The sequence below is a fragment of the Coturnix japonica genome, chromosome 1 (assembly GCF_054131305.1).
Source record: "Coturnix japonica strain WE chromosome 1, WE-NBRP24, whole genome shotgun sequence".
Lineage (NCBI taxonomy): Eukaryota > Metazoa > Chordata > Aves > Galliformes > Phasianidae > Coturnix > Coturnix japonica.
The window spans coordinates 73,002,784-73,028,095 of record NC_140663.1 but is presented as its reverse complement, the minus strand read 5'-3'; the positions used below and the strand labels follow the sequence as shown (position 1 = coordinate 73,028,095).

The following is a 25,312-nucleotide window of genomic DNA, read 5'->3' as shown; positions in this document are numbered from 1 at the left end:
CTGGATATCATTTGGTGACAAAGCTCAGAAGAGACTCTGAGTTGAGACTGTCAGTCTCATCCTCAGAGAAAGCTGGATGTCTAGACATATCATCATTTTCTTCCTCAAGTCATAGTTTGAAGCTGTAAAACCTCTCATCTGCCACTACTGCAAACTATCAGTTGCAGGGTGGCCCTGTTTGTTAGTTAATGCTGCTAAAATAAGAACAAAAGGCAGCTCAAGAAACTAACACACCTAATGTTTCTACTGTTTTGAGGACTTTGGAAGGAAGCTAAAGTTAGTAAGTACTGGTTTGGTTTTAAAATACAATTGCAGGACCTTAGATATTCCAATAACACAACTGAATTTCCTCTTGAGCATGGGCACTGGTGCTGGGCAAGTTATTTAACTCTCCAATCCAGGCAGTTGCAGACCAGGCATTCACAGCTTGTTACCAAGGCAGTAACTTTGTGAGAGAGGCATTTCCAACTCCAGCATGGCTGTACCAAGGCAGACATCTGATCTAGTCTGAAATGGTCAGTGGCAGAGCTTCTTTCTTGATGCTGCCAGTAAAGGAAGCCCTGCTGTTTCTTGAGTGAAGTAACCTATATGTTTATGCCTCCCTTTTAAATGTCTTATGTTCAGTGAGAAGAGAAGAATCTTTCCCAGCTACCACAAGTACCAGATGAATACAAAGCCTGCCAATTTTGTTCTAAGACTCTGGAGGACCTATTAAAATGGCACATGTTAGATTCAAGCTCACATATGGTCTGATGTAGTTAAACTTCTCTTTTGTATGGAACAGTTCAATCCGGGTGAGATGGGGAACTGTTGTACAGAAATGATGTTTGAGTTTTATTAAGAAAAAGGTACATTCAATGAAAGAACCCCACAACATATATAAAATAATTAAAATAATGACCTACTACTTTATCAGTGGCTGGCATAAAACTATTTTTTACTCTTTTGCACTGTGTTTTGCTATCTTGAAAATGGCTTTAGCAAACTGAGAGCCAAAGCATCTTGGCTTAAATTCTGGTCAATGTTTTCAACTTTATATTAGATCACCTTTAGGTGGCCCTTTTGGTCACCTTCTATATGTGTATGTTTTTGCCTTCATCCCTAAAATAGCTATTTTATTTTTTAAGTGATGATCAGTTCATCAAATTCCACCTGAATTAAGCTCTCTTCCAATCCACTTTCCAATCAGCAAGTCCACTCTGTCTACCAAAAGGAAAATACATGACTTATTGCATAGCTCCTAAGTAAACCATGCTAGGAACAGCAGAAGAGAATGGGGTGAACAAGAGTTGCTCATAGGAATCAACCTACAATACTCTGCTCTTCTCCTTTCAGTCTGTACGTGTTGAAAGCTGGAGAAACAGGACAAAGGCATCATGAGATGTTTGGTGCTGAGTCATGTGCGAAATACTGTGTTAAAGTCAAAAGCATTGCTGTGGCTTGGAGCTAAACAGGTTAGCAGATGGTCTGTATCAGTCATGTGTAATGTGCTAGTTCATGTGCTTGCTATGATTCCAGTAAGGAAGGCTCTGAACCTTGGTAAGGTATTGACTGAAATGCACAGTGTGAAAAACAGGATAAAACCAGAAACCTGAGGATTAAAAGACAGAGCAGATAATTTAAAACTAGTGAGAGAACATTTATTTGTGAACCAGAACAATGATACAGAATCCATTTTTTTTTTCCAAGGGAAGTTATTGTTAACAGTTGTTATTTGTCTAAAAGCCGCCAGCAGTGGGAGAGAAGTTCTGTTTGAATTTTTCTTACTGGGTTGTCAATGTTATGTCTGTTGTGGCTTTTAAAATGTTACGTTTGTTTCTGGTTAGAAAAATAGGGATAAAGTAGGGAAAGAGCAGTCAGTAAAACATATAACTCAATTTAATATGTGTTGGGGGCTGTTTTTAGTTGGAGAGGAGGGCTAGTGGAGATAGCCCCTGGTGTTGTGAGGCAGGATACATGGAACCACCAAGGCTGGCAATATCCCAGGGCTCCTTATCCTCTGTCTGCCTTAATACCATAACCTAAATTTCCTTACAGAAACTGAAGAACAGTTTGTCACCATTTTTGTTACTAAAGCATGTGAAATATCCTAAACTTGCTTTTCACGACCGTCATAAAACTGAACAAGTCTGTCTTCGCCGTTCTTTTTTTTTCCTAATGAAGCATATGTGTTAAATTGTTATTTTGTTCCTTTGGAATCACTACAGTATCTGAAGCTGCAGTCTCTTTATCACCACAGGTGGTCATAGGGCAGAATGGAGCAGAGTAACATACCATTGTCTCATGCTTTGCATGACGTTGTTATTAACATACACAGCAACCAGATTTTCTTTTACTGTTTGCAGCACAGCACAGTTGATTCCTGTTTATTCTGTACTTCATTTTAAGCCTGAGATTTTTGCAGCGTGTTGCCTTGACAGTTCCCCTTTCTGCTCACTCTCCTTTTTAAAACCTAAGGGCAGTACCTTCTACCTGTCTCTACCAAATTTCATGTGGATTGCAGACATTTCTTCATTTGTTTTATTAGTGCTTTTTCCCTACGTATGTGTACCCCCCTCATTAGCTGTCCCAAGGACCTTGGCAGACCTTCAGTAGGGCTATCTCCACTGAAACTTATTATTAATACTTAGTTGTTGAGACTATCTTTTAGGTGTGCATCTTCCTTATTATCAGTTTATTTTCAGTGTTTTTGCCTGCTATGCTTATGAGGATGTTTTGCAGGGCAGTTTCTTTCAGCACTTACAGAAGATGACCAGGAAAATGGAACCAGGCTCTCCACAGCAGTACCTACAGGAATACAAGAGGCAATGGGTATAAATTGGTTCCAGCTGTATGTGAGATGGAGCTTTTTTTCCCATGAGAAGGGTCAGGGGGTGCAGCAGGTTGGCCAGAGAGACTGTTCGGTTTCCAACCTTAGAAGTCTTCAGGATGACTGAATAAAATCTCATGCAGCCTGGTTCATCTCATAGCTGGCCCTGGTTTGATCCAGGGGGTGGACTAGAGGCCTGCTAAGATCCCTTCCATCCTGATTCTCCCTTCCATCTCTGATTCTGAATCCTCTTATGATTCCAGTCTTTCTTGCATTCCTCGTAGCTTTTCTTTTTGCCCTTTGTGATCGTCACTGGAATTTTGACAGTTCTTGCTCATATCACAGGGAGTGCTTTCAGCAGTTCTTCATTTTCTGTAGGGTAATCATCAGAGCTTGCTGACACTACATCAAAGATATATAGCTCGTTTCACCGACTGCACAAAACCTTAGACTCCACCTGATTTGTTTCTAAGTCTGTATGACAACATGACATCAGTTTCCAAATGTGTTGTCTCCCTGTGGTTTGCTGGTGGCATCAGCACTTCTCAGCAGTGACATAGCTGCAGTGAGACTGTGATTGTCACCTCCTGGGCTGCACTGCTGTACTTGAAAGTAGGTGTGAAGGCAGCGGGCTGTCCTACAGTTTCAAAACAACTTACTGCCTTACGGCTTCACAGGTTTGTTCTCGCATTCTGCACAGGCCTCAAGAAACGCAAGGACCTGTATGCTCATCATACATATACATCACCCTCCCTGCTTCTGCTGTTCAACTTCATCAAACCTAAGAAAGACCTGAAGAACAGTGGGGCTTTTGGGGCTGTCAACTGGAAGGGATCAGGCATTGCCTGCCCCTGGGAAGAAGCAGCATTTTTTCCTTCCTCTGATCCTGTCACTACCAACGTGGTATCCATTCACCACTGTTCTCAGTGGCACAGGGCAGGATGCTCCCCCCGCCCCCATGTCACCACCTCACAGCACATCGCTTCCAGGGGAAGTGGCACTGGAGGGGGTGATGGCTGCTTAAAGATGTATTTGTGAGCAGATGGCGAGGTAGATTATTGCTCATCCTAGGGCGATGATGATGATGATGCGCCAGCTAGCTGCTGGTTGTCCATCAGAATTAATCAGGAGATGCTGTGGCACGTGATCAGCAAAGCCACTGCTCCCTCCTGGGAAAAGGGAGGGAAGAAGATAGAAGCAGCTCTGTAAAGTGAGTTATCAGAGATGCACATATCTCCAAAGACAGGAGAAGCTTCCTGTGGAGAGGAGGCTATTTAAGAAAAACGGGAACGTTTTTAGTGTTTCGTTTTTAATATGTTCTTGTGCTCTTTTATGTTGCTATGCTATGCCTACCTCCTAAAAAGCAACAGTAAATTTGATCACTTTCTTCTTGCCTTTGTCTCACCGGAATTGCAGAACACCTGAAATAAAACTGTGTAGAGGTTTATAAAACCTTTATGAATACTAGCTACATGTATAGCATGAAACATTACGCATGGACGTGCCTGGTTTGGGTTTTCTGTCTGTGTCAGAGGAAAGGACTTGAGACCTGCTGTGCTGAAAACACTTCACGAGCATGAATTCCTTGTATCCTCACAAAATAAACTAAGCAAAAGCTGGGTCAACCCACTGAGCTGAAGGACAGCATCAGAGGTAACTGGTTAATGAAGTGCTGTAGCAGTGAGCAGATGTGGCGTTCTGTTTAATCAAAGTAAGAAATAAAATAGGGAGTACATTTTTAGGTATCTTTACATTATTGTTTCTTAATGGAAGACAACAGTGAATTGCGATTGCTTAAATAAGCTGTCAGTCTGTCTAATTAACTCAGTAAGATTTGTTAAATACTTTTAAATAAATACTTTATTATCTAGAGCTATTGGGCATGTACAATCTGCCTTAGCATTGTGTTTTCCACAGGTATGCACTGTGAGAAATATAAGGTGGGATAGAATTTACTTTCTTAACCACTTCTCTTTCCTTTTACACTTCCTTTTTAAATGATGACATAGTTTTAGGCCATTAAAAGGCACTTCCCATGTCAAATAATCTGAGCTCTCTGCATTGTGACAGTGAATAGAAAGCAAGTCAAAGGCAACTTAAGCTTTTTTGGCTCTTATTTTACAGGTGATCAAATTTGAGACATTGTCCGTAAGAGGTAATTTACTTGAAACAGAAATAAGATAGAATGACATCAAAGAGAGGCAGTCCCAATGGACTCTCCAAGATTTGCAGATGTCAGGGAGGCTTTTTATTGCTTTGTCTGGCATTACTATAAGCTTCATCGATATGTCTCCTTAACAGCTCCATGAGTGATATGGCAGATCACCAGCAGGTTATTTGAGACAGCAGTAATCAGAAAAATTTTATTTATAAAATACTCCTGATGCCAATAAGTCCTTTTTTTCTTGCTTATGTTACAGATGACGAGAGTCAAAATAAATTACTGGCTTATTTCTGGTTAGGTATAGGTCAGGCTGAACTGGTAACTCAGCCTTACAGTCTTTGTTTCTGATAAATTCTATCCTTGCAGGAGAACTCTTAGTATTTTGCATCTCTCTTTGCAACTGGGTGCAGCTTTGGGCATCATGTTAGTCATGGCCAGTTTTTACAAGGAAGGGGGAAAAGATGGTAAAAAGAGTAAAGAAAAAAAAGCACAATTTTTACATTAAGGATTTTTTTTTAGACATTTCACTAAGAAGAAAGAACTTGAGGGGCATGGCTGTATAGAAGAGAAGTTAAAGGAACAAAAAGGATTACATTGATACTACAGTTTTCTTGATTGCAAGCTACAAATGAGGTTTCACGTGATAAAATGTAACATATTGATAATACTTTGCAATACAGCAGAACCAATAGGGCATTCAGGCAAAGTGTGTGTGTATACATGTCTGAAGGGAATTGGTCAACTTTTGTACAACTGAGATTACAAGGCAGTTGATGAGAAAATGCTAAAGTGTATCCATTTTATTGCCAGCAAAAAGTGAATTCCCAAAAGTGTATTGGAGATCAATGCCTGTTTTTATTACATGCTATTGTATAGCTTGGTAGTGCTGGGGCACCCTTCAAAATCTGCAGGCTGCAGACATGGTCTATTGCACCAGTAAATAGCGGATTCGGTGAGTGCTGCCTGTTCCAGACCTTCAGAGAGGAAGGTAAGAGGACAGCATCTGCTCTGATCATACGCTGCCTTTGTTCTGAACTAACCAGCATCTAAAAAAACTGCTTTGTTCCATGTCAAGGGCTTCCAGAGCCTCTCAAAAAACAAAGAAGGAAAAGCAGACTGAAGAGCAGTGTGTCCTCTCTTCTGGCCCATCTTGTAATGCCATTGAAAAGAGCTAGAAAGAACACAGTGTTGCTTCTTCCTCCTCGCTTTTGCCAGCTGCTGCCATCAGGCTCCCAAGGCCCGCTTCTCCTTAAGGCCCTAGTATGGAAACCCACGCTTCTGGCAATGGCTTCTTGGCCTTTCAAACACTGCCTTGGGAGGAGGGTTTAAGCACTTCTTAGTTCTTGCTCTTTGTAATTGAAGAGATTCCTGGTGGGTATGTGAGCAGATCTGCATGAAACACAAAGCTTCAGAATCCCTTGTGTAACCTTCTCTTTAACTGGAGTTTATTATAATAAGAAGAAAATGACATTTTAGACTTTTTTTAAATTAATCTCCATTGTTCTCCATTGGTGGCCCTAGTAGCTTTGTGGAGGAAGCTCACACAGTAGGGAATTTTCCTTGCCATGCATAAACTCTGAAGGGAATTTGGAAGTAAAGATTTTCAGTTGTTGGCATTTCTGAGCCATCTTCTATTGAAATGGGTGTCTGTTTCAATGACAAGTAGCATAGCAGGTGTGTAAGAGCTGTAAATCCCTGCTGTCAGGGAATCTCTTGTATGTTTCTAAAGGGAGTTGCAGTAAACATGGAAGGACAGATCTCTCCCAGAAAATCAGAAGTTGTTTGTTAAGCTGTTGTTGCTTAACAAACTGATCTCAGGCATGGGAAGTATTTCATGCTCACCTGAAATAGAGGGGTGGGAGCATGGGTGGGTCTTGAATGAATCTCAGTGCGTTCCTCTACTTTGATTTCCCTGCCCCTAAGTGCTTGGGATTTTCAAGGATGAGAACTGCTGTCTTTACGTATTCTAAGGTGTTGCCAAGGGTGTCTTATCTCAGCAGTTCCTATTTTTGTTAACAGCAGGGTTCATTTTGTGCCAAGAAGGTCCAGAACAAGTGCTGGACACTATTTTTGGCCATCTGTACTAACATTCTAGCAGCACCATTTTTCCAAGTTATTCCAGTGATAATGTGACTGCCTGAGTAAAAGTCGCTGTGCAGCTGAACAGAGACCTTCTGTTTTCAGGACTGGCAGTTCCTCAGTTTTTATACATTTACACACTGCTCTCAGTTTCTATGCATTTACACGCTGAGCATATGCACCGACTAAGAGAGATCTTATTCCGATTGCAGTCAGGCACTGGTTAATGGTAATTACAGAGTAGATTTATTTCACCGTTTGCTAATAGTGCTGTGTTAGAGTATGCCCTATCTCTTTTTTAAGTAGCCATCTTCTTATATTTTAAACAAATTGTTTTGATCATTCTTTGAATGTCTGAGAATTGTAGTTCTGAACCCTCTTGAGCATGTTTCTGGCAGTATTACCTCATCTAAATCAGAAATAGTGCTGCTGCATAAGTGCCCTTAAATGCTGTGTCTGCTACATCTATATTATAATAATGGAAGCTTTGAAAAGAAACTGATTGACATTAATCCTAAATGAAATGTTTACTCTATGTTTAATACCTGGTGGGCAATTCAGTGCTCTGAATCTATATTAAAGAAGAAAAACGTTTAAGAAATATTATTCAGGCTCAAAATCAGGAACTCAAAAGTCAGAGCTGTACCATGGCGTGCATATATTATGAAATGGCATTGAATTGTATGATCAGATACTGGGTTTTGCCCTCACTAAATTAAAAAAAAATCAGCATTTTTCAGAGGCTGATTAAGCGTGTTTTACAGTAGAAGTATATAAGACCGCTTCCCAAACCTGTTGTACCTGTGGGTTAGACAGCATATGAGGCACTGAGGAGCTGGATCTCACATTCCTGCCTCTGCCATGGAGTCTTGTATCATGTTGAGCATCAGTGAAAAAGCATTTGCAGGTGAACAGTCCTTGCTCATCACCTAATTCACAGAAAGCTGCCTTAAAATCTTACGGTCTGATGCTGAGAGGTATTGATCTCATAAATGTTTCAGTGGCAGAGCTGGATGTTTTGTTCCATAATTTGGGCTCCCTAAACAGTGACTTTTCCTACATGTGGTCCAGTGTTTGTACCCTTAGGAGCTCTAAAAACAGCATGTCCTCTGATCTTACTGGGGTGCCCAGACAGGACTAAAGTGAAATAGTCCACTTTCTGTGTTACATTTCAGGATTGAATACCGCAGTCAGCCTTGGGCTGTGGCATGTCCTCAAGAGCCTGAGATCCAGTGGGCCATGAAACCTCTCTCAGAAAGATGAGATGTGGCACTGTGTTTTATGTAACACACTGTGCTCTGTAATTGGCTTTTTAAATGCATTTATAGAAACACTGAATTACTTGCAGGGGGAATAATATTGCCGTGGTGTTCAGGAGACAGGTTTATTTGGTGTTTTTTTCTGTCCTTTGCCTTAAGCAGAAGTCAAATACGAATGTAGGTGGGCCTATAGGTCTCCACTATGGGGAGAAAAGAGAGATGGGGAGAGAGAAGGCTAGGCAATACAATTGGCAGGAAATTCATCTGTAGTGGAAACAGACATGTTTCCCTCTCAGCACACAGCTGCTTTCTCACTGAGATGCTAGGGTTGGATTCATGAAGGCTGAGCCAGTCCTTTTAGCTGGGAGAGCTAAAGATCAGCACATTCTGAAGTCTAATCTTCATTATCATTAATCCAATCAACAGTCAGTTGCTTTAACAATTAGCTCTGTTACTATTCACTGAAGTCATTAAAACTGTCTTTGCCTCAGTTTAACCCCCAGGTTCCTATTGCTAGTAGGCGACTGTCCTCATACACTAACATGGAGTGTGTTGTGGTAAATAACAATCCAGGACTGTGTAGCCACTCAACCTACTATTTCTGTCAGTAATGATTCAGGGGAGAAGTGCCTTTAGGTACTGTCCTAAATAGTCCTCTAAATCCTGAAAATCAGTGAGAAACAAAAGGAACTTAATTATAATTTGTACTGACAGCTCTGCCTACTACTTAGACTGCAAAGTATTTCCATTAAATTAGTTTGGATTGTTTGTGGAGGGAAGATACTGAAATTGCTCTGTTTTTCTTTCCTTTATTTTTTTATTTTTTAATATATATATATATTCTGTGCAAAACTTGTCAAATGCTTACTTTATGCTGAGCTTTTCCATTCTATGCATCCATTTGAGTTTAAACTGCTTAGGAATAACTAAGAATGGGCTGAGAAAGCAGAGTAAGAGACAGAGAAAAGGTAGCTTCCTTTGCCTGTGCTGTAATGTTCTGAATAGCAAGTTTTGCTGTGAAGAGATCTTTTGTCTCTCTAGCTTGTCTGGCATTTTTCTGGATCCCTGTTGGTAGGAACCCTTGTCCTTTCCTCAGTCCTTTAATAGTCCCTTTTCCACATCAAACGAAGCATTCAGTGTTAGAAAGTGCTGAAATTCATGTTCCTTGTGCATCCTGTGACATTTTCTCTTCCGCTGATTTTTTTTTTTTTTTTTCTGTTTTCCACATTGTGAAAGATGAGCTGCGTGCATATAATGGCCTTTTTGTCTGATATACTGCAGAAGAACTAAAAACTTGTGAGAGTTGGGGAAATACAACAAGAAAATGGCTGCAGCAGTCACAGGAATGCGATCTGATGACCCTCCAGGCCAGTTATATTTCTATGTTGTTTCAGACTGGTCATTTTTAGGTGTACTTCTCCAAGGATGTCATGAACTGTTTTTCCTAGTCAGTTGAGATGCCCAGTTCTAGAGCCTGGAAGATAATGGGTAAAAATACTTCATGCCTATTGCTGAAACAAGATTCAAAGGAGCAAGTTTCAGTATCTAAAGGGGAGCTACAGGAACAAGGGGGCAGACTCTTTAGCAGGGTCTGTGGCAATAGAACAAGAGAAAATAGCTTCAGGCTCAGGGAGGGTAGATTTAGGTTGGGTATAATGAAAAAATCTTTTACATTGAGGGTGGTGAGGTGCTGGAACAGGTTACTCAGTGACGAGGTTGAAGCCCCATCCCTTGAGACTTTGAAGGTGAGGCTGGATAAGGCCCTGGGCAACCCAGTCTAGCTGAGGTGTCCCTGTTCAATGCAGGTGAGTTGGACTAGAGGGCCCTCAGAGGTCCCATCCAACTCTAAGTATTCTATGATTTTATGTGTCTATGATTTCTTAGGTCTCTCAAACCAAGTAGTGCTCCAGTCAGCAGATACTGCTGAAATTCTGCTGTCCGTGCCTCCATGTAGTGGTAATAATGCTACTTCTAGAAGAAGGTCATAGCAGATTTTGAAATAAATTACCTTAATGTTTTGTGCTTGCAGTCAAGAATAAAGAGTTGGGTGAGATAAACGCTGGAGGAATAAAAATGAGCTGAATGATCACAGTGTTGTGCACCTAGCATCCTTTGTAAACATCTCCTGTAAACATGGAGCTCATCAACTGGAAACTGCAAAGGAGGAAGAAAGGTCTGGGAGCGTTGCAAGAGCTTGTGGTAATTGAGGCAGTTCTTCCATGGTCTTAAAAGGTTTCAGTAGCCATTGAAGAAGAACTAATGCCATTGGGATTTTGAGATATCTGATCTGGAGAGTTACATACACTTCAGGTTTTTCTGTACAGCAGAAGGATGAGAGCAAACTGGAGTAAGTGTGTTATGAGACAGATAGCATGGCCAAGGGGATGGGTGGCCAGTTTTATTAGGAGGAGATAAATGCATGGCTTGTTTAGACTGGCAAAATAAAAGTGGAGGGAATTAGTAGGACAGCAGTTTGTAAATATATCTGAAGGATTAACGAGATGGAAGCTAGCTGAGCTGAGGTGCATGTTTTGGCACAACAGTATATAGGTTTGAAATGAATGAGAGTAAATTGAGGTTTTAAGTATCAGAATAATGTGGATCTGAGGCAGCATTCTAAAGGGCAGAGTGGAAGAAAGACCCCTTTGGTTGGATATGAGCTTGATCCTTGTAAGTACTGGAACAGACTGCCTATGGAGGCTGTGGGTGCCTTAACTGTGGAGGTGTTACAGAATCACAGAATCACAGAATTACCCGGGTTGGAAGGGACCTCAAGGATCATGTAGTTCCAACCCCCCTGCCTAGCAGGGCCACCAAACATACACCTTTACTAGATCAGGTTGCCCAGGGCCCCGTCCAACCTGGCCTTGAACACCTCCAAGGACGGGGCATCCACAACCTCACTGGGCAGCCTGTTCCAGGACCTAACCACTCTTCTAGTAAAGAACTTTCCCCTAACATCCAACCTAAATCTTCCCTCCTTCAACTTAAAACCATTTCCCCTAGTCCTGCTATTATCAGCCCTTTCGAAGAGTTTACTCCCTTCCTGGGAGTAAGTTCCCCTCAGGTATTGAAAGGCTGCAATGAGGTCACCCCGCAACCTTCTCTTCTCCAGGCTGAGAAGTGTTGAACACCAGGCTGAGGTGTTCCTGGGACCCTGCCTGTAGCAGGGGGTTGGAACTGGATGGGCTTTAACCATCCAACCCAAACAATTCAGTGTTTCTATAGAAGGCCTTGGGCAGATTCTTTTCAGTTAAATGTGTAAATGTGTGATGAGCCAAACTAAGATAATGGAAGCAGTATTAACTCTGATGTCTCCTATCTCTGCTAGCTCCTCTTGCACCATCACTGTGTTTTTGCATCCAGTAGAGTTACAGCAGATGTAGCACGCATGCTTGGGCACTGTGCGTGTAATGCATGGGGAAGACTGACCTTTTTCTTCTCTCAAGTGAAATAAAGTCATTGGGAATTGTGTGTAAATATGCTGGCCCTATACTTCAGAGCTTGAGCTGCTTTAATCACAGCATGCCTCAGGGAGCCAGATGACCAGTGTATCTGTCCTTGAGAGCATGGGACCAGATGAGATCTTTCACATGGCTGGTTTTTAACATGCTTTTGTGTGTGCCTGAACAGGATATATGCGCTCTCTGTTGGTATTTCCAAGATGCAGGAAAGCTCCAGGTTATCTACTTGCCATGCCTTATGCAGTGTCTTTGAATGGAAAGCCATCAGTTGTGGCTATACTGAAGGAAGAACTATGTCATCAGAGTGGGAACGTTGCCATTCTCAATCTTTGGATGGCCTTCACTTCACGTTTGTCATATGCAGTACATGTTCATAAGGAGCATGTGTCACTGCTGATGTGATGTGCCGTGTCATAAAAGCTCTGCTGACATTTTGTGACCTCTTAATGTCTAACAGAAGAGGTTTGCAACATATAAATGCCATCTGCCATGGCAAACTAACTTCTCAGTTCTCTAATCACATACGCCTCTTCTGAAATGCTCCATCACCACAAAAAAAAATCAGCATATTAATGGAGGAAGCCTGTCATTTCTCTCATTCTCAAGATTCTTTATGTAATCTATTAATTTTATTTTCTTCTCATGACAAACCCTGAAGGGTGGAAGTTGCAGAAAAGCCACGATAGCTTCAGGAGTTCCGTTTCAATAGATCTCTATTGTCTGATTCTTTGGTGCTGTGAATTGGAACCATTCTCCCTATGACTTTAATCTTGCATATACTCATGGGATTCACAGATGGACATGTGTTCACAGCACGAGCTGTCTCAGGAACACGCAACAGGACTTTGTGGCTGAAGTTAGGGAGTAGGTTGTAAAAAGCAGAGAGTTTTCCTCGTCTTTGTTCACTTAGACCATTATGGCAACTGAGATGTGCTCATTATTTTAAACTGATTTGACTTGTGCCAGTTTGTCACACTGATAGCCTCAGATGTGGGATAAGCAGACCAAAGTTTGGCTTCAAGTTTTGCTGGGCTGACATCTTGTATAGTTGTTCTGATTAGTTTTGATTCTGATAGATTTGCACACTTGTCTCATTATGTCACGCTCCAGTACCATGGGCCAGTCCCCTCCTTCCAACTGTGTTTGTACTTAACATCCGTGATATAGCAGGCTCCAGTACTGATCCTAACACTGACTGTTGGACGTAAACACAAAGATGATCAGAGGGCTGCAGCAACTCTCCTATGAAGAAAAGCTGAGAGTGCTGGGCTCGTTTAGCTTGGAGAAGTAAACTCTATGGAGACCTCATTGTGGACTTCCCGTACTTGAAGAGAGAGAGCCAACTTTTCCTATGAATCTGATATTGACAGGACAATGGCTTTAAACTAAGAGAAGGTAGATTTAAGTTAGACATTCTTTACTCAGAGGGTAGTGAAGCACTAGCCACAGGCTGCCTATAGAAGCTGTGGGTGCCCCATCTCTGGAGCTGTTCGGGGCCAGGTTGGATGGGGTTCTGGGCAGCCTGGTCTGGTGGGTGACAGCCCTGCCTATTGTAGCAGGGTTGGAATTGGATGGGCTTTAAGACCCTCTTCCAGCTTAAGCCATTCTATGATTTTATGGTTTCCCTTATACAACTTATCCTCAGGCTCCCTGTTAGTGAAAAAGAGATCTTCTTCATTCTCTTCACTGGGAAATGATCCTGTATATTTTTAGGTGCCACACGAAAAGATTAAGTAAAAAATCACACAAGAAATCCAAAACTCTCAGAGCATGCTGATGTATGTAAGTAAGTTTTGGGGAGGCAGCAGGATTTGCTATTGTACAGCGTTTCAAGGCTAAGTCATTGTGCTGCACTGCTGCCCTCATAGCGAGCCATATGGCAGGGTCCTACTGTGCAAGTACTTCCCTAAGGTTCCTGCTCACAGATGGAGCAACGGAACCAAAAGGCCTGCTGTGCAGGAGTTCAGTCAGGTTTTGTAACTGCATTGCCAGGCAACCATTTCAGTCGCCTTTCTGTTTGACCTGTTTTTCTAGCTCCCGGTGAGCTCTGTGAAACAAGCTTATTTGTAGTTGATTTCATGCAATTGTTAGTTTACCATTTTTAATGTCAAGAAATTAATGTGAAGGAAATACTTTGCTCTGTCGTTATGACTGGTCTGCTTGCCATGGCCCTACAGCAGGAGGAGAAGCCAACCTTTAGCATGAATTTCACTGTGAGGATGGTTGTACTAATAGTTACTGCAAAGCAGTTTGGGCAGCATCAAGCTACACACCACTTCATTGTGAAACTGAATTGCTCTGGGAGATAGCAATTCCAGCACCTGGAACGGATGATATTTGAGCTCCTAGCAGTACAATGTGAAGCTTTCTATTGCAGCTTAGTCGTAGATAACATTTAAAATGTCTAGCAAGAAAGAGTGTGTGGGATTGGGGAGTGTCTCAATAGTGGTACTGTAACACATCCAGGCATTTCAGAGCAAGAAACTGTACCCCAAGCTGGGTGTCACTGGGTGACATCAGAGTGCTGGCTTTGTTTTCTGCTTAAATAATAACCAGGTACATTCTGTGTGGAAAGGGATTGTCAGAGTGAGAAGAGCTATTTAGCATCAAGCAAGGTAAACGGTGAGGTATTGCTGTTGGAAATACTGCATGAAGAGCTGGTCTTGTTGCTTTTCTTCTGATACTTAGCAACTTTTTTTTGTTTTAGGAACTTTCCGCTGTACTTTCTGTGAGACCGAAGTGGAAGAGGATGAGTCGGTGATGCCAAAAAAGGATGCAAGGACACTTGTGGCAAGATTTAATGAGCAAATCGAGCCCATCTATAAGCTGCTTCGTGAGACAGAAGATGTCAACTTAGCCTATGAAGTCCTCGAACCAGAGCCCACTGAGATTCCTGCCTTGAAGCAGAGGTGGGAATGGCCCCTGTCTTCTTTGACCATAGTGCTTTTTTTGTAGTACATTCATCTGCTCTGGGAGGCTTTCCCAAGCCTTGTCCATTAGGGACTCACTTATTCAGCACCAACAATGCAAGCCACTGACAAATTCCCTGAAGAATATATGGTTTGTAAGGAGATAACTTGCTTACCCACAACCACTTTTTTTTTTTTTTTTTAACTAATCAAGGCAGATTACAATTCTTCTAATAGCCTTCTGGATGCACTTTTCTGTGGGGTTGGGTACATGCATCACCTACGGCTAGGATGTATTCCAAGCCTTTGCCCCAGTATTTAGGAAATGCAAGCTGTGGTCATTTTGTAAAGCTCTACAGGTGCTAACTACTTTGTGTTTCAAATCCATCTGTGACAAAACTAGGTTGAAGATATGATTTGTAATAAGGGTATTTTTTTCCACATTTCCTTCTGCTTGTTACTCTTTTTGGGGGTTAACCATGTCAGCAATGACCGTGACCAGTCAGAAAATCAGGAAGTCAGGAGGAAGAATGGCTGTTTATGAGAGTGAATAGTGATAGGACAAGGAGGAATGGTTTTAATCTTAGACAGGGGAGGTTTAGGTTAGATGTTAGGGGGAAGTTTTTCACTCAGAGGGTGGTGACGCACTGGAACAGGTTGCCCAAGGAGGCTGTGGATGCCCCATCCCTGGAGGCATTCAAGGCCAGGCTGGATGTGGCTCTGGGCAGCCTGGTCTGCTGGTTGGTGACCCTGCACACAGCAGGGGGGTTGAAACGAGATGGTCACTGTGGTCCTTTTCAACTCAGGCCATTCTATGATTCTGTGATCCTTCGATCTTTAAACCTTCCTGCCTTTGGGAAATGACATTTTCTTTCAGAACTTTTGTAGTTGAACAAAAATCAGTGATGTTTAAATAATGCAGAAAGATGTGGGGAGCTGTCAGTTTTGTCAGCTATAGCGAAATGTGATGTACTTCTCTCTGTTTAAAAAAATAATTAAACACCCAAGAAAAAAAATCTGTACCACAGGGGGAAGCATTCCCACAGTGCCAGGATGCTTGACTTTAGTTAATGGGAGAACAAGCAAGAAACACTTTTCTTTACTTTCAAGCTAACCTTGAGAGAGAATGTTCATCATATATTAATACTAGACAGTTTCTAATTAGTATAATAAAAATTACTTGTCTATTCATAGTCTTTTTCTAGCCAAGGATGTAGCTAATTTTGCTCATCGTTCTGGTAGAAAAACAGAAGCAATATATGGAGGGGAGATTTTTCCAAGGTCACTCAATATGTCTGTGTTGATACGGGGAGTCTTTGAAGCCTTTGTTCCCAAGCTGAATCACTAAATTTTGCTTTAAAAGCTACGTTCTGTAGTTTGTGTACTAAAACGGGGATAACCCCACCAAAAAAAGGGTCAGTTCTCAGTCTTCCCCATGGCTACCTTGTCTTGTGCACAGAAAGTCAGCACAGCAGAAGCTTGGTACAGTCCCATGATTAAATAGGAGCACCCACTTGCTTGACTCTTAAATACTTAAAAAACACTGTAAATGATTAATTACTCCAAGCAAGGAATGACAAAATAAAGAAGCATTTTTAAATCCTTTCTTGAGCACAACTTACTTCAGCACATATGATGATTTAATTATTTATTAACTCTTATTAATTCAAGGCAGATAATTGCATGAAAGTACTGCTCTGAGGTTGGTTTTTTTTTTAAGTGCCAAATCCTGGGTTATTTCATATGGCCATTTTATAGGGTCTTGAGTTTTTGAAATCATTGACAGAGCTGACTTTTGATGATTCTGAAACAGACAGAAGAGGTCACAAAGTGCTCATATCTTTCTGCACAGACACAGACAACTTGTGGGTGCTGAAGCTCTAACCAACTACACCAACTGAATGCAATTGTCATTCACCTGCCATGGAAACTGGTCGTACCTCCATCTGTACTTTCCTAGGAGTCATTAATTTGCTTAATCTTGGCAGAGTGTGAGTTAGCCACGTAGTTTTCAAAATATACGTGCTTTATCTGAGCCATTCTGCATGATTTCCTGTAACAGATGGATTTTAATATCCCCTTCGTTTTCTTATGTCAGAATAGCATGATCTTAGGTAGCATAAATCTTCACAGAATTCATTTTTTGTGGTCATGCTATCAAGGACCACAGGTTGTTTCCCTTGAAGCTGAATCTGTTAAGAGTAGCTAAATGAAAGAGTGCTTTGTTTCAAATACGGCACAAAGAGAGTTATCCTTGTTTTGCAAGACCTTTAATTAGTAGCCTGGACAGGCTTGAGATGAAAATTTCAACTTGTTTTCCCATTGCACACTGTGGTTTCTGTGGGCCATACTTCAGCTATGTTAAGAATTATTTATGTCATACTTGAAGGTAGCTTAACCACTCATGGAGCAACCTCCATCATAGTTAAACAACCCATGGGTGACAGAGCAAATGTAGAGCTGGGCCACTGAGCTTCTGCTGTCTGAGCAGTTCCTGGCTCCGGGGTGGCTGTGCAATGTCTGGAACCAGGTGAAGAAGTGCATCTTGGATCTAACAGAGGAAGTACTTTAAGGGTGCACTGCCTTCATCTGCCCTGTGCTGACCGTAAGGCAGCTTGCACACCTAGCCTTTTTCAGGTGCCTGATCTAGGGTGTTTAATCCCATCTCTTGGATGGGTGTGCTGAACAGTAAGATCTCTTCTTGCAGTAAGGAATATTCTGCTGGTCACATAGCCTTGAGGCTGCCCACTTCTTCTAGCGGTACTGTTGGAGGTGCAGCTGCATAAATGATGCGGTGAGTTGGGATACGCTTACAAAGTTCACTGAGGTCTGAGAGTCGACAAAATGTCTTCATTATTCCAGGTGAATGTGACACATTGCAGTAGCTGGTTTGAAGTAATTCATGTTGTAGGTGTTTCTTACAGCTGTTACCTTCATTTTGAAATGTTCCTGACGTTACAGAATAAGTATTTTGCGGCTAAATGATACTGCGTGGGCAAGAAGTCCATTTCGAATCTACTTCTGGGCACCTCTGTGTGAAAGTATTATTAGGCGGCTCTTGGCACTGGAGAGTATTTAGCTGTCACACTGCAGCGTGGAGAGGGAGAGGCTGGGGGAGAGTTGCATTGTGCATCTTGTGAGGAAAGTGGATTACATAAAATTGTCAGGGAAACGCTGGTTACGGATTTCTATTGTGTGGGAAGCAGAGCGGTGCTTTTCACAGAACACATGCCTGTCTTGGAAAACTGAAAGGTGCCAACACTTGAAATAACACGCTGGGAAGAAGGTCTCTCTGTGTGGTTCCTTAGGTTATATAAGCTGTGCATGTGCACGAGTCTTTTCCTTCAGCCCAGAAATTCAAGGTTGCTGTGAAGCTTTCCTAGCGGGGCTGCCTGTGGGAGAGGAGCACTTAGCGTGTGGACACATGCTAACACAAACATTGGGAAGTATTTTGCTGTTGGATCACAGCGAATGCACTATTAAGAGGCTGTGAACAGTCCTCAGTCCTAACCGATGCTCAGCACGCTGATATTTTATATCTGGGGAAGAAAGATGATCACCTGCCCGTGTTTCCCCCTTGTTTACTCTTAAAAAATGTGCAGAACTAGCTTGTCAAGCAGTGGTTAAATCCTCGCTGATTTAAAAAGATGAGTATTACTCAGGTCTCCAACTGCAACCTTATTTTAAGCTTCTCCGTTGGAGGAAAGGTTGCCGGGTAGATAGCAGCAAATGAACCATGCTCGCTCACAACTTGTGTCAGCTCAGCTGATAGCAGCTGGCAGCAGAGCAGGAACACTGTTAGCATCCATCATTGATTTCCTCTGGACAAAAAGGAGAAACCCAGGCAGGTCTGGTAACCGTGAAAAGCCTTAGCAGCCTTTGCCATTGGCAGTCGGATGGCTGCAATTCTATGGCATCTAATAGGGGTTGTGGATGGGCTCAATGTGCAGAGAATCTATTGTTTATCTGTGAAAATGAAATACAGTTCAGAAGTAGAGGAAGAGTCACCGCTGATTTCCCCCACCTGGAGAGCAGAGAGCTTCCATTCTTCTGCATCTGTAGCCAGAGAGTATTTTCGGCTCATTCCCATCAGTATGCAGAAAATACTCCACCTGATGTCCTCTTTCCATCAGATTCAAGCAGGACTGTTTCCTTTCTTCATCAGTCCCCTGAGCTAGAAGGGAGCCTGAAGGAAAATGTGCCGGCAGCAGCTCCTCTCAGAACACAAAGCAGTGCTAGACTGTGCCTGTCCTACCCTCACATTCTGTTATCACCTTTCCCCTCCAGCTTTTTTTTTTGCTGTGAAGACAGTTGTGTCTTATCTCTTCCTACTCTCCAGCACCATGCAAAGCCCATTGCCCAGCCCATGTCCCTGGTTTGAAGCTGTCCTCTCATCTTTCTCTGCTTGGATTTCCCACTCCTCCCAGGGTAGTCCGTGGACAGTGCAGATATGCTGCATAATGAGGGGAGCACCGTCACTCACCATTCAAGCAAGGGTTAGATTGGTATTTTTCACAATGAGTTAACCCCTTCAGGAGCCCTGAGGTTAGTGTCTCACAGATGGAGCATGCGGGGTCTTTGCTGCTATCACCTGACTTGCTTCAAATCTAGTCATGGATTTTATTCAGTATAAGGTTGCTGTGTAAAAGCATAAAAAGTGACCAGATGCCAAACAGTAGATTACTGTGGGACCAAGTTAGCTGCTGTGACTTTTGTTTCAGTGTATTCTGGAATTGTACATTTGTTTTTATATTAAGTACATCAGCATCCTTAATATTACTTTTTCTCTTCAGCACCTGCTTTAGAAGTTGCTGTGGCTTTGTGTAGGGCTTCCCATTAAAGACCACAAGTTGCCCATATCAGCAAACTGCTTTAGAAATTCCTGGACCACGCGTCAGAAATGAAAATTCTTGGTGCAGATAGTCTAGTTTAAGTGTTGCAATGCTGACCAATGGGGTTTGTTCTGAGTGCTCTGTTTTTTTGTCTCTTTGATTTTTCTGTAGCAAAGAACGTACAGCTGGGACTGGTTCAGGGACAGCTGGGGTTACGGGCGGACATCACAGAGAAGCCTGGACTACGAAAGGACCATCCTATGAGGACTTGTATACCCAGAATGTTGTCATCAGCATGGAAGATCAGGAGGATGTTAACAGATCTGCAAGTGAAGGAAAGCCAGCCCGAGAGAGGCCGATTTGGCTACGGGAGAGCACAGTGCAGGGGGCTTACGATCCTGATGAAATCAAGGATGGTAAGAAAATTCACAGAGCAGAAGTGCTGCTCTGCTTATGTGATGCCAGAAATACATTACTCCATGTGTACAGCTGCTGGTCCCAGCTCTTCAGATGCTGTCAGCTCCCTTCTCCTGTGCAAAGCACCTGTGGTGTAGGTAGATGTAAAAAATCCCAGTCGATTAGATGCATAGAATTGTTTGTGCTTCTGAAATGTTAATTATCTGTTACCTCTTCCTATACCTTTATTAATGGATGTTCTCATACCTTGAGAGTTTATAGCTTTTGGATGAAGGTCTTTCAGTTTCATCTAGAAAGCTGGCCCCCAATGGGACACTACTGGAAACTAGCATTTATTAACATTTGGTGACTTTGAAGCCTATCAAACCTACCAGCAGTGTTTTGGTGCTCCCCTCATACAAAATATTTTATATGAAGAGTGTATCAGAAATAAGCACAGCAGGGAAGCCTGTCACAGGTGAGTCCTTGCTTTCTGTTGGTTTCTCATCGTCTTTGCTTTTCTTTTCATTCATGTTGAGGACACGTTGGCTGACTATAGCTAAGATCTTGTAGGCATTAGTAGAAACTTTCTGGATTGCTAAGTTTGCTATTGAAACTTACACACTAAAAATAGGAAAGAGAGACCTTTTGTCATTTGTGTGAGTGTAAATCAATAGATGCAGTCTTCCAAGTCACTTAGGGATTATAGAATAATCCCTGTTGGTGCCCTAGGAACAGAAGATGGCAAAAGGGAATTGTGTATAAGCATGAGACCCCGAAATAGCTCCTTCCCTAGCTCCCAAAGAGGAGAGGAATGCTATATGTAGAAGGAGATGTGAACAAATGGTCAGAAAATACCTGCTGATGTTGTTTGCATGCAACGCCTTCAGTACAAATGGATCTATAACATTATCCCAATAGATCAAACAAGGTGGTAATTAAATGAACCTCCTGTTGCAGCCTACCAGGTGATGTTACACAAGGAGACATAAGAGTTCCCATCATGTTTTTCTACTAGACTTTCAGTTCACCTCTATTTTTAAACGGGTTCCTTGAGACAACTTTTGATGTACACAGCATAAATGTTTCTCAGATGACACTGAAGAACATGGAGGGAGAGTGTATCTCCTACAGTGCAATGGCATCACTGCTTCACCTCACTGCTGGAGATCAAAGAGGGAGCTTGTGGAAATAGCCTGGAATTGCTGTTGGAACACATTCCTATGACTATTGCATGTCATAAATAGGAAGGAATAAAATTTTGGGCTGCTAAATGAAAACATTGACTGCTTGGATCTGGCAGGAACAGTTCTCACAAAAGTCTTTTGTGCTGTAGAATCACAGACAGGCAGGCAAATATAAGGCTGCCAACCTAATGCCTTTCCTTTTCCTTTCTTTGAAGAATTTTGTCAGTATATTAGTAATAGTTGTGGCCATCACCTGTTACTAAAGCTTCATTTACAATAGAACACAGTTCCCATGAAGTTAGAGGTGGGTCTTTTGACCTTTATTTTACCACAGGAAAGGGGTGGCCACAAACTCCCCTTGCTTTCAGTGCAAAATGCAGAACTTTCTTCCTTAGTTTACCTGTTTCTCGGCATTTTTTCATCTCAACAAGTGCATTTTTGATCTCTTGAGGGAAAGGCTTGGGTGCCAGCTGCTTGGATGTGGGGCTCACATCCCAGGTCTTGGAAAAGAAGGCAAGCGGTGTTAATTTATGAAAGCAGAAGGCCATCACATCGGCTCCAGCAATTGTTTGCACACAGCTTCTCTTGGTGCAAGAGAGAAAGTTTGCCTTGGGGAGTCTGTCCTACTTTTTGGGCCTTTTTGGTACATAAGGTTTTCTGTATCTCTTTTTTTCCTTCCTAGTGCCTGTAGGTTTACTGATATTAAGAAGACTCACAGTACTCAGCAAACATAAGATGTTTTCTTCAAGAAAGCCACTTCTTGAGCAAGAATTTTAGCTTTTGAATCTGTGAACTGCAGACACCTTGCCTGCCCAAACCTCGTCAGACCTCTCTCAGCTATTGTGCAGCTAACCTTACTGAAACAGGGACACAGGTCTTGCATCTGCCAGATGGGAAACCGCAGTCCCTTTCAGATAGAAGATGCAGGTAGAGAGCCAGACAGACCGGCCTCACTGTTCTGGCTCGGCTGCAGGTTGGCATGTGGAAAGGCAGCTCTTTTAACACAGCCTTGCACGCTGTGCTGCACAGTGTGGCTTCAGGCTGTGAGCTTCATCAGCTTTGCAGGATAAATCCCACGCACTCTCACCATGATCCTCTAATGAACTTTTCCCCTTCCTGCCTGATAAGTGCAACCCTGAGCTTACCAGACTGTTTTATGCAGTCTGTAAACAGTGCTGTTTTATAACACATGATTTCCTTATACTCCCTGCTTGGATCCATCTTAATCCTTATAGATGAAGAGCTCAGCAGGGTGGGGCCAGGCTTGGGTTCTGTGTTTGTAGCCTGTGCTGGAAGCTCCCCATGATCATAGAACCATAGTCTCATATAATGACTTGGATTTGAAGGGACCTTAAAGGTCATCTAGTTACAGCTCCCCTGTCATGGAAAGAGTTGCCACCCACCACAGCCACCAGTTTGGTCAGGCACAGCATGACCTTGGTGTAGCTTTGCTGGCTTTTTTGGATCACCTCATCTTCCATCTGCTTTAACATAGCTTCCAGGAGGATCTGTTCCATGATCTTCTCAGGCACAGAGGTGAGGCTCACCGGCCTGTAATTCCCCCAGTGTTCCTTTCTCTCTCTTAAAAATGGGAGTGATGTTTTCCTTTTTCCAGTTACCAGGGACTTCTCCTGACAGCTATAGCTTTTAAAATATGACGGAGATTGGCTTGGCAACCACATCAGCCAGCTCCTTCAGGACCCTGCGATGCATGTTGTCTGGCCTTGTATATATACTTGTATAGATTCTATAGAGAATCTATAGATTCTATAGAGTCTATATACTTGTATAGATTCAGTCTCATAGGTGGTCTTGAACTTGCACTGCTCTTACAGTGGGTTGCATTTTGCTCCTCCAGCCCCCATCTAGAGGTTCAGGGATGTATAAGTTATGGGAAGCCTGACTGGCAGTGAAGACTGAGATAGAGAACTCGCTGAGTGCCTCAGCCTTCTCCATGTCTGCTGAAGTCTGTTCTCATTTATCCAGTAGTTCCTTAAACAGACAGAAGTTGGAAGATGGAAGGGACCTCAAAGATCATCTAGTACTCCAGTTAAGAGAAAACTTCATTCTCTCCATCACTTAAGGGCACCCAGAAGGGTTGTGACACAGCCGAGGATGCATGCAGCAGAAGGGAAATTAAGATTCAGGGCACCTTCAGTTTCAGCACCCCAGTCTCCCTGGGGAAACTCTCATTCCTTTGCAATCTCTTTGCAGGAGGGCGGGACCTGGATGCCTTCCAGGAGCGTGAGGAGGGCCGGGCAGCTCTGGATGATAATGAAGAGGTGATGCGTGCCCTGCTGATCCATGAGAAGAAGACACCCTCCGCTTCTACAGTCGCCACTGGAGGTGCCGCTCCTCTCTCCGGTGCCAACGCCAGTGACTCCGAGAGCGAGACCAGCGAGTCAGAGGAAGAAACTCCTCCCCGTCCTCCTGCTGCAGCCACCATGGCGTACGGGCTGGAAGAGGAGGATGAGGAGGAAGAATTTGAGGTGGTGGCAGAGGACCCCACCGTCACGGTGGCTGGGCGTCCACACACTTACAGCCAAGTGAGCCAGCGCCCTGAGCTGGTGGCCCAGATGACTCCGGAGGAAAAAGAGGTTTATATAGCCATGGGGCGACGCATGTTTGAGGATATGTTTGACTAACTGCTTCCTGCCACAACATTTTTTAAACAGTTTTTTTTAATCCAGAGACTTCCTAGTAAAACAGAAGACTGAATCTTTCCTCACCTGTGCACAGGGACACTGGGGCTTGGAGCTGCTGATCTCAGGCATCTTGCCCACCAGAGAGGGGGAGCAGGAAGGCTCTATGTGCCAAAACAGGTAGGGGAGAATAAGTGAGGATGCTTGAGAGCTAAAAATCTACTTCAGGGTGCCCAGCACTGGTTTAACCCTCTCTGCAACTGAGCAGCTGTCTCCCCCCAGTTGCTCGGGTCTATTTTTGTTGCAGGTCCTAGTGAGCTCCATGTCTCTGCCCTCAGAGAACACAAGTGCTCCATGGTGTGGTCAGAGTGCTCTGCAGAAGGTGTGCATAGCTCAGAGGAGAGGGAAGTAGTGCTCTGCTTGGGCAGTACTTGTGGCTGATCTCCTGCCAGCAGCCGCTGGCCATGGTGCAGTCACAGCTGAGCAGCCCCTGTTCTGGGCAGCAACACGTTCCTTTCTTTGCTCCCCCTCTCTCCTTAGTCACCTCAGCACCTCAAGGTCAAGAGTAACTCAGAACACAGAGTGAAAGTCTTGGCAAGCACACAGCCACTCTGTCAGTGTAACAAAAGTCTTTCATGGATCTGAGCTGTCAGAGAGCTCTGACTTACCAGTGCTGCCTGGCACTTCTGCCCAGCTCTGTCCAGCCTCCGGGGCAGCGATGGCCCGCTGTGTGCAGGGCTGCTGTCAGGCACTACCAGAGAAACAGCATCGCTAGTTTGTATTTTCAGTCACACCCAGGTTGCATCAATTTAAGTGGAATCATGCGATTTTGAATTCTGCTCTGGCATGCTCTTTTCTCATAGAAAACCACATACCAGTGCCTACAGAGCAATACCGTATTTGTAATGTTTTCTCTACCAGCCGAAAGTGACGTTTTTCTTTTAAATTGTAGTGTTTTCTTATCCAGCAAGCAAAGTGATAAAAGAATTTGGTGTTTCAGAGGGTAGGGGCAGCATTGCGTGCTGCTCGGTTTACATGGGCAGTCTGACTTTGCTGTTCACTGAGGCTGTAAATCTGTTTTACACTAATTCTGCTTTTTAGGTTCTGCTAACCCTGTAATGCCGCCTCTATGGTTTGATTTTCAGCTTCTTGATATTTTGAACTCCTTTTTATAAAGTGTTTTAAGTTTGCTTTTAAGTCATTTTAAAGTGGAATAAATACATGGAAACTTCTCCCCTTTGTTGTCTTCCAATTTGTCATGTTTAAGAGGGTGGATAGTGACAGGACAAGGAGGAATGGTTTTAAATTGAGACAGAGGAGGTTTAGGTTCGATATGAGGAGGAAGTTTTTCATTCAGAGGGTGGTGACGCACTGGAACAGGTTGCCCAAGGAGGTTGTGGATGCCCCATCCCTGGAGGCATTCAAGGCCAGGCTGGATGTGGCTCTGGGCAGCCTGGTCTGGTGGTTGGTGACCCTGCACATAGCAGGGGGTTGGAAGTGGATGATCTTTGCAGCCCTTTTCAACCCAGTCCATTCTGTGATTCTACGTGTCTAGTTGGAAGTCTTTGCTT

At 43.1% G+C, this 25,312-nt stretch overlaps 1 protein-coding gene across 2 annotated transcripts in view; it reads left to right on the top strand.

The window, feature by feature from the left end:
• The window catches only part of GTF2E1 (general transcription factor IIE subunit 1), a 46,053-nt gene extending 21,080 nt beyond the window's left edge, over positions 1-24,973 (top strand). For both annotated transcript variants that reach the window (XM_085524728.1, XM_015874652.3), the window contains exons 3-5: positions 14,483-14,684; positions 19,688-19,932; positions 23,314-24,973. In XM_085524728.1, coding sequence (XP_085380854.1) covers positions 14,536-14,684; positions 19,688-19,932; positions 23,314-23,744 — 825 coding nt within the window. In that variant the 5' untranslated portion in view covers positions 14,483-14,535 and the 3' untranslated portion in view covers positions 23,745-24,973. The remainder of the gene's footprint in view (positions 1-14,482; positions 14,685-19,687; positions 19,933-23,313) is intronic.
• Positions 24,974-25,312: the final 339 nt, after the last annotated feature.